Raw genomic sequence first — 9,771 nt, forward strand, 5'->3', positions numbered from 1 at the left:
TTTAAATTCTTCTGCTAAAAGAGTGCTAAGAAATACTGTAAAATGAACTATTATTTCTTTATATAAAAAAGGAAAAAAAGAGTTAGAGCTTTTATTTTCTGAAATGAAAATTCGTGGTTCAATTACCTTGTACCAATTTCACCCCTTTTACGTTATTCGTTATTTCCACCAGCGGTTGATGTTCCCGTTGAGGACCAACCATAAAGATCATATAAATCTTCATTTTCTTTTAGATTTTCTCGTGCTCTTAGTTCGGCCTTCCTCTAATCATCTACGCATGATTATGCTTCTAGTGAATCGAGTGTCATACGAGATCGTGTTTCATCAAATATGTTTCCTCATTAACTAAAAGCTTGTTCAACCGCAACAGTGGAGACCGAATCTGCTAAAACTTTTTTTGCAATTAAAGAAAGTATTGAAAATGTATTGGCGTGACGATTTCACCAATCTAAATTTGGAAAATTATTATCTGCATAATCATCACCAGACTAAAAAGAAGTAGTTAGATAATTATCAAATTCAGAAAAAGTTGTCTTTATAGTAAAATGCGTTCAACAACACCAACACTACTTACCCTTTGAGTTGGAAATTGTTGATTATTGAATTGAGAAGAATTAGAAGTAGATGAACTAGAAAATTAAACAAATTCACCATATAATTCTATAATATTTTGTCTAACTTCATACAATACTACATTTATATTAACACTATCTTCTATATCAAGATTTAATAATTCATAATAAATAGTCAAATATTCACATAAAATATCAATTTTACATCTAAGATCAAATACAATAGCAACAAGATAAATGAGTGGTATATTTTTAAAATAAGATAACCATTTTTTTTTCATTGAAAAAACACAATCTTTTAATATAAAATCATTTTCAAATTCTTGGAGTGCACTAACAATATTAATACACATAGATAAAAATAAATGAGATGTGGGATAATAAACCCCACTAAATTTATAGGTAGCATCATTAAAAATTTTTAAAATATCTAAAATTTTTGGATAAATATCCCAATTTTGTAGATATAAATTAATTTCTTCAATATTATTAGTAACAAAAATGCACAATAATTCTTTATACTAAAAAGACTCGTTTAATAATTCATATGTTAAATTCCAACGAGTTAGGACATCCCTTGGAAAACTTTTTGGTCTTTTATTATTTTCCTTACAAAATTTAGCCTAACTTTTCATTACTTAGAAATGTCCCCATAAATATGAAATAACTTTTCTAATTGGAGAAATATAAGATTCAAGAATTTTTAAACCATTTTGTACACATAAATTTAAAAACATGGCAAGCACATCTTATATGAAAAAATTTTCCACCAATATTTAGTTCACAAATATTTTTAAGTTCAATAATTGATTTAATGTTAGCAGAAGCATTATCAAATGAAATTGAAAAAAATTTTTTTGTCAACTTATATTCATCTAAAATTGAAACAATTATTCTATAAATATTATTTGCAGTATGTTTATCATCAAAAGCACGAAATGCAATAATTTTTTTTTGAATTTTCCAATTATTATCAATTCAATGACATGTAATGCCTATATAAAAATGCATTTGCCAATGATCACTCCAAATATCACAACAAATTGAAACACGAATTTTGATTTCAGAAAATAAAAACTCTAACTCTTTTTTTCCTTTTTTATATAAAGAAATAATAGTTCATTTTACAGTATTTCTTAGCACTCTTAAAGCTTTTTGACAATATTGATTAAGACCTACTTTTTCACCAAAACTAAAAGATAAATGTTCCATAAAAATCATTTCTGCTAATTCTTCTTTTTGTTTTTTTTTTCAAAATATTGAAATAAAGAAATGTTAGAAGATGCGTATCCGGAAATTTGTATTTGAGACCGATCAACTCCTATTTTTGTTGGATGTTTTGTCTCCAAATGCTTCCAAAATGATCCATAGCAGCTCGATTGTTTAAATTTATAAGATTTTCCACAATAATTGCAAATTACATCGAACATTTTGTCACTTTTGAATTTTATCGTGAAATGAATAGCGAATATGTCGAAACTTTGTATTGCTCTTCGAAAAAGTTGCATACCTTTGTTTTTGCTCTTTCTCTTCCTCTTGTTGTAATTGCTCATTATTAAATTCAGATTCTTGAATTAAAATTTTCATATTTTCATTTGGATATCCCTCAAAATTAAATTGGTTGGGAGTGAAATCGAAAACGTCGTTTGTAAGGATAAATGAATATTGTGTTTCCAATCTTTCCCTTGCCCTTAACAGAATTTGAATTTCCTCCACTTGCCATTATATGAAAATAATATATAATTTAGAAAATTGAATAAAAAAAATTAGAGAGAATAATTAGAGATTGAAATTTGAATAAATTAATTCACAATAAATTGTGAATGAAAATTAAAGAAATTGCAGAGTAGAGAAAAATAATATAGAGTAGAATATAGTAGAGAAAGTAGAGATTTTTGTGTGAGAAAATTGTAAATGAAATGAAAGGAGGTATTTATAATAAATTCAAAAAATCATTTTTCCACAAATACTCTTGAAACTAGCCATTATTTAGCCGTTTATAGTTGTTGGAAGGGGTAATTAAGAGATTTCACAAAAAAATAATAAAAAAAAGGTCTGCTGACAGTTTGCAATGGCTAGAACCGGCAGTTCCATCTGGTTCCGATCGGTTTTGGAACCGCCTGTTTGCGGTTCCCAAAATATTAGAACCGAAACCGAACCGTATACCTCCAGTTCAGGTACTGGTTCGGACCGGTTCCGGTTCTAGGAGCCATAATAAGGCCATGCTTTGCTGCGACCCTGTATTTTATTGGTTGTAGTTGAATTACAAAGCCACAGCAAGTTTTTGAAATGCCAACAGCCAGAAGCTTTGATTTAGCATTAACATTTTTCAGCAGCTTTTTTGAATTTCTTCAAGTCTCTCCTCTACCTCTCTCATTGTGATTTGTTTCCAAGAGCACTCTTGCATTACCAACCACCTTAATGACCTGAGGATTATGAAAATTGCAATTGCAATCAAGATTCGCGAGACAAAGCTGAATAGAATCTAAGATTATTCCAAACTTGTTCAATGACGTTCCAATCATCCCAATCCGGTGCTCCAGTTCTTCATTTACTTGACCTGCTCAAATAAATAGAAACTTAAGTGTGCCGTGTAAAGAAACCCACAAAACATTTTTTTTTTAACTTAATTGAATTTATTTCATATCAGCATAAAAGATTACATTTATGATCTAGAATAGATGCAATATTCCATTTACACATTAAATTGGTAGAAGATCTTGAGATTGGCATTTGGCTCTCTTCCACACGCATAGCTGACTGGGGGCAAGGAAGATGTCTTCTTCACAGAGTTCTCTCATTCCAGAGAATTAAATCTCTGTATATGGATATTTTATTTTACTTTGGTCTATATTAGATCAATCAGTAATAACATAGTGAAGATAATTATTTTACTTTTACATTATCAATGTACTTCTAATGTATCTGCTATTAAGAGGAAGGCAGAAAGCGCAAGTATAATCTAAAGGCTATAACTATAACATTTAGGAGGGTAAAGGAGTGTGCAACTAATCTGTTGTAGATAGAGTTCAGGTTCAGGGTAACAAGATACCATCAAAACTCAGTGAATTACTTGTCCATCAAACCATATAGAAATTAGGGATAACAAAATTTATTACATTCTCAGTTTTAATGTTTCACTCGTCCTGATCCTGAACATGAAAAAGAAGCATCTCAGCTAAAATTAATGTACTTCATGGCATAAACTAAAACTCAAAGTAACAAATTTTGACTTCTTCAATTTGGTCCTTAACAAATGTTTCATAGATATGTTCATTATAGTGCCCATCCACCTATCTAGCTCCCAACTAACACTGACAGATATAGAAAGATCAAACTTAATTTGAGAAGTAATAACCATCACACAAAATTCTGAAGACACCTCAATAATAATATAGAAATGCAAATAATATAAAATTAAACGAAATTGAAACCTGTAGATATCAAAACTGAGCTCCTTGAGAAAAAGCTCGGGAAACCCCTCTCTCAAAGTCCTCTTCATCTTGGCTCTGTTTTGTTTCTTGCTTCACTGGAACCAATAATTGGCAGTACAAATTCATGCTCTGATTCAATTACGAAACCCTAATCTCACAGCCTTTAACACCAATCCTATCAACAGATACAGCCCTAGCCCTAAATCCAATCCTCTCATCATATATGAACACAGAGAGACCCTTAATAATTTTAAGGTTTGGGTTAGGGTTAAAGAGAATTTTCACGGCCAAGATCTGTGGGATCGGATGAGAAGTGCCATTGGAAGAACAAGGTTTTGTATGAATTCGAAGGCACAGGAAGAGTGAATTAGAGAAAAAAAATACGAAATAATGGCATTTAGTGGTCAGTTGGAGGGAAAATTGAAAGGGTAAAATAGGAATAATAAATAAAAAACTGGTTAAGCGTGAATTCACTGTTCAATGAACAATGAATTTGGTTTTTATTTTAATATATACATAATGTATAGTATTAGCCCAAATACATTATTTAACTTTTGAATTTTGAAAAAAAAAAAAAAATTATGACAACTATAAAATTGATATTGTGAACTCGTGAATTTCACTTTTTATAACAATTTCACACGTACTTACCTTAAAATCAGTAAATTTTAAGATTTTTTATTTTTATATATAAAATATTAATTTAATATGTGGTTAATACAACTTTTGAAACAATAAATTTTACATTTTTTAATATCTCAATAAGTATTTAATAGATATAATTTTATAAATTGAGGTATTTAATGAATCAAATAAAATGTTTAGCATGTACAATTTTAAAATTAAAGTGTGTAATGAGTCAAAATAAAAATTGAGGATGCTACAAGATTTTTTATAAAATATACAATGTGAATTTACATATTAAGTCAAATACTACCTCAGTTTCATAATACTTATCATATTTAAAAAAATAATTTGTTTTAAAATACTCGTCACATTTATAGTTTGAAGGAGTAATAAATATTTTTTTTTTTCATATTTACTTTTAATATATGATCAATAATTATTATTTTGATTTAATGAATTTCTTAAAGAATTAATGTTAAATTAAGAGTAATATAATTAATAATTTATTATAATTTAAATAAATTTAATTTTTTTTAAGAGAGTATGAAATTTAAAATGCCACGAGTATGGTTTAATATAAATAGTAATATGAATGGTGGGTTGGGTTAGAGTCGATGGCCTACAAACCCACTACAAAACAAAACGCGCCAAAAAGAGCGCGCCAAAAAAACACAGCATTCACTCTCCAATTTGTCTCCCCCCAGAATCCAGTCCCCAAAACTAATCAAAATTCTCTTTTCAAAATTAGCAGGCCCCACTTATCAATGCCATTTGCCATAACAGCTCCACTCTCTCTCACTCTCGCCAGCCTTGCCCTACCAACCATCACCCACATTCCACACAACACCCGCCCCCCTTTGAAAGCATATAACGCTCCTCCTCAATTTTGGCGCGAAATTTCCAAATCCCAAAAATCCGCCTTAGAGGGAAACCAAATAAAACCCTAAAACATTCCCCAAATTTCAAAACCCAACTCTCTGCCTCTATATAACAAGCTCAGTTTGCTTTTTTTGTATGTGACCAAGACCTGTTTGATAAAACTCCTGAAAAAGAAAAAAAAAAAGGAATTAGAGAAAATGTATGTGGTGAAGAGAGATGGGAGACAAGAGGCCGTTCACTTTGACAAGATTACTGCTAGATTGAAGAAGCTGAGCTATGGGTTGAGTATGGAGCATTGTGACCCTGTGCTGGTGGCCCAGAAGGTATGCGCTGGTGTCTACAAGGGTGTTACTACTAGCCAGCTTGATGAATTGGCTGCTGAGACTGCTGCTGCCATGACCGCTAATCATCCTGATTATGCCTCGGTGAGTTTTTTTATTTTTTTATTTTTTTATATATAATTCTTTTGGGTTGTTTTAATTTTATTTTTGTGTTATATGACTTCTATTATCTCATGGTTAGTATGGCGGATGGGTTGATTTGTTGTATCTTTTGTTTGAGATGTGATGAGGATTGTAGGTGGGATTCTTGAGGTTTTATGTCAATTTTGCATATTCGCAGGAATTTTGTTTAAGTACCGTGTTTTATTTTGTTTTGAAGATTGTTGGCACTGAATTTGCATTTTTGGTTTACCTTCTGTTTATTTGTTGTGGTTACTGTGTTGGTAGATTGGTGCGTTGAGACTCTTTTTACTTCAGAGAATAGTCGTGTTAGTATCATAAAGTTGATCTTTTGATTACTGCGACAAAGTTTAGGCACTCGTGAAATTTTGATTCAAAATTAATGTTTATGTCAGAATTTCCCGTCAAGGCATCTATATTTTTGGTTTATTTATCATTTTTCTTTCTTATTCATACAGTTGGCTGCAAGGATTGTTGTTTCAAATCTGCATAAGAACACTAAGAAATCATTTTCAGAGACGTAAGTTATATGAAAGTTTGATGACCAATCTTCAATTCAGTTAACCTATGCGATATTTCTAAGAAATTGTTTCATGTGATATTTGTTGTTGGTTGTTGCAGGATTAAAATCATGTATAACCATTTTAATGAGAGATCTGGGTTAAAGGCTCCTCTGATTGCTGATGATGTTTATGAGATAATCATGACGGTATGTATTACATATTAAGTTGCATTATGAATTTTTCTTGCTTCCATTATGGGAGTTAGGACTGTGTTAAGAGGGGATTCTGGCATTTTTGTACTTAAGGTCTCATTCAGTTGGATAAAGGCCTTAACTGAAGACCAAAAAGTACTATTTCAGTTCTTGGAAATTGCAATATGTTTTTGCTACTTTCTCAACTAATGATCTCTGTTGCTTTTTTTGTGATAAAGAAAATATTTGATTTCTAATTCAATGCTATTTCTATTAGCTTTTTTTTTTTCTCCCTGACAAATGATCATGTGAGACATTTGTAATTATATAGTTGAGTAATCCTTCTAAGCCGATTGACTAAAAATAATTCATAATAATATTCATCATTACTGGAAAAAAGTAGTTGAAATGTCATTTTTAGTTACAAGGAGTTCTTATGGATGTTAAGAAAGTAACAATTGAAAAATTAAGGGTCCACTTTACTGCAGACAGATATATCTGCTGTTCTATGATGTTCAATCTTGGGTTTTACTTGAATTATTTAACAATTCTTGATTTGTATCAGAATGCTGCTCGCCTGGACAGTGAGATCATTTATGATCGAGACTTTGACTATGATTACTTTGGGTTCAAGACTCTGGAAAGGTCCTACCTCTTAAAAGTTCAAGGAAAAGTTGTAGAGAGGCCTCAGCACATGCTGATGAGGGTTGCTGTTGGAATTCACAAGGATGATATTGATTCAGCTATCAAAACATATCATTTGATGTCTCAGAGATGGTTCACTCATGCTTCTCCCACCCTTTTCAATGCTGGAACGCCAAGGCCTCAGGTATGTTTTATATCAAGTAGCTTGTACTTTGGAGTACTGTTTGTTTCTTAATGTATGTCAACAACTAATACATTTTTTTGATGGCCCATTCTGCCAGTTGAGCAGCTGCTTTTTGGTGTGCATGAAAGATGATAGTATTGAAGGCATATATGATACTTTAAAGGAGTGTGCTGTCATTAGCAAATCAGCTGGAGGAATTGGTGTCTCTGTTCACAACATTCGTGCCACAGGCAGCTATATTCGTGGAACAAATGGAACATCTAATGGTATTGTTCCAATGTTGCGGGTGTTTAATGATACTGCCCGTTATGTTGATCAAGGAGGAGGCAAAAGGAAAGGTACGTTCATTGTGGATATCTCATATTGACAGTTTAAATATGAAAACTTGATGGTAAAACCATTGCCTGACATGATGTAGGTGCTTTTGCTGTGTACTTGGAGCCATGGCATGCTGATATATTTGAGTTTCTGGATCTTAGGAAGAACCATGGAAAGGTGAAAATTAGCAAATTCTTCATTAACACCTTATTTCTCCAAATTCAATAATATGTTCTCCTTAGGACTTCCAGATTACTTACATAACTTGAAACATGTAAACTTTACTTCTATGCAGGAGGAGCACCGAGCTAGGGATTTATTCTATGCACTTTGGGTGCCTGATCTATTTATGGAAAGAGTCCAAAGTAATGGGCAATGGTCATTATTTTGCCCTAATGAGTCTCCTGGTTTGGCAGATTGTTGGGGTGAAGAATTTGAAAAACTGTACACCAAATATGAGAGAGAGGTGAATTTCACTGTATGTGAACTTATTGCATTCGTTTCTTATGGGTATGTAGTTACTAACACTCATGTTTTACACTTAGGGCAAGGCAAAGAAGGTTGTCCAAGCACAGAACCTCTGGTTTGAAATTTTGAAATCTCAGATAGAAACTGGCACACCTTATATGGTTTTTAAGGTGATTTATTTCTAACATGATATTTTTTACATAGTTTTATCATTTATTAATATTATTCCCTTGGTTTGATTTAGGCTTTTGTGTTGCTTTTGTTTTTTTCATTTCTCCCAGGATACCTCCAACAGAAAAAGTAACCAGCAGAATCTGGGTACTATAAAATCTTCAAATTTGTGTACAGAGATAATTGAATATACAAGTCCAACAGAAACTGCTGTCTGCAATCTGGCTTCTATAGCTCTGCCACGATTCGTGAGAGAAAGGGTGAGCAATAGCTTGAACCTGGTTAGGTAAATTCTCTCGTGTCCTTGTATGCATGTTGTTTAACTCTGCTTTCTTTGTTTGTTTGTTTTTAGGAGATTCCAGTGGAGTCTCATCCATCTAAGATTGTTGGAAGTAGAGGTTCCAAGAGTAGATACTTTGACTTTGACAAACTTGCAGAGGTTTGTATTCCAGTTGTCATTTAGGATGTTATGGTAGAACTTGTGGAACTGAATATTTTCTTTAGTAAACTTGCCTGTGACTTCATATCCTTTGCTTTTTTGGGACAGGTTACAGAAGTAGTTACAACCAATCTTAACAAGATAATTGATGTTAATTACTACCCTGTGGAAAATGCAAAGAGGTCAAATTTTCGACACAGGCCAATTGGCATTGGAGTTCAGGGACTTGCAGACACTTTCATCTTACTTGGGATGGCATTTGATTCGCTAGAGGTAAAATATACACAAACTGATATCTTGACTGAACTGTAGCTAGGATAAGTGATCTGATTTGATAGTTTTGTGATAATTGATTTCAGGCTCAACAGCTGAATAAGGACATATTTGAAACCATTTATTACCATGCTCTTAAAGCCTCATCTGAGATAGCTGCCAGAGATGGCCCATATGAAACATACATTGGAAGTCCTGTTAGCAAGGTATACCTAGTTTCTTCAGACTGATAAGCATGTGGAAGTATTAATATTTGCTTGGTTTTTATTTTCCATTTTTGTTGTATAATTGATGCCATAACCCTTTCATTGATTTCAACATCTCTATTATGTATTATAAATTATGTTTTAAAGTTTGATTTTTCTAAGATTTCCACTTAGCTCACCAAATCTAAATTGTATATTGAATTGTTCAGGGAGTTCTGCAGCCTGACATGTGGAATGTAACTACTTCAAGTAGGTGGGACTGGGATGTCTTGAGAGAAATGATATCTAACAATGGAGTCAGAAATTCACTACTTGTAGCACCAATGCCAACTGCTTCGACCAGTCAGATTCTTGGAAACAATGAGTGCTTTGAGCCATATACTTCCAACATCTATAGTCG

The 9,771-nt window shown here is 32.2% G+C and overlaps 1 protein-coding gene and 1 long non-coding RNA gene across 2 annotated transcripts in view; one reads left to right on the top strand and one right to left on the bottom strand.

Annotated features, from left to right (window-relative positions):
* Positions 1-2,487: 2,487 nt before the first annotated feature.
* Positions 2,488-4,471, bottom strand: LOC119369555 (uncharacterized). The gene is made up of 2 exons (XR_005177090.2): positions 4,007-4,471; positions 2,488-3,132 (listed from the first exon to the last, which is right to left on the bottom strand). It is a non-coding gene; the product is annotated as an uncharacterized LOC119369555 (long non-coding RNA).
* A 798-nt stretch (positions 4,472-5,269) lies between these two features.
* LOC149497790 (ribonucleoside-diphosphate reductase large subunit-like) overlaps positions 5,270-9,771 on the top strand; it is a 5,083-nt gene continuing 581 nt past the window's right edge. The window contains exons 1-13 of the mRNA XM_089719288.1: positions 5,270-5,937; positions 6,432-6,493; positions 6,595-6,682; positions 7,233-7,496; positions 7,594-7,834; positions 7,915-7,991; positions 8,110-8,280; positions 8,360-8,452; positions 8,564-8,713; positions 8,806-8,892; positions 9,001-9,165; positions 9,252-9,371; positions 9,581-9,767. Of these exons, the coding sequence (XP_089575414.1) occupies positions 5,710-5,937; positions 6,432-6,493; positions 6,595-6,682; positions 7,233-7,496; positions 7,594-7,834; positions 7,915-7,991; positions 8,110-8,280; positions 8,360-8,452; positions 8,564-8,713; positions 8,806-8,892; positions 9,001-9,165; positions 9,252-9,371; positions 9,581-9,767 (1,933 nt within the window). The 5' untranslated portion in view covers positions 5,270-5,709. The remainder of the gene's footprint in view (positions 5,938-6,431; positions 6,494-6,594; positions 6,683-7,232; positions 7,497-7,593; positions 7,835-7,914; positions 7,992-8,109; positions 8,281-8,359; positions 8,453-8,563; positions 8,714-8,805; positions 8,893-9,000; positions 9,166-9,251; positions 9,372-9,580; positions 9,768-9,771) is intronic.

Source organism: Jatropha curcas, chromosome 3 (genome assembly GCF_041381405.1).
Source record: "Jatropha curcas cultivar XTBG-Jc1 chromosome 3, XTBG_Jcur_1.0, whole genome shotgun sequence".
Classification (NCBI taxonomy): domain Eukaryota; kingdom Viridiplantae; phylum Streptophyta; class Magnoliopsida; order Malpighiales; family Euphorbiaceae; genus Jatropha; species Jatropha curcas.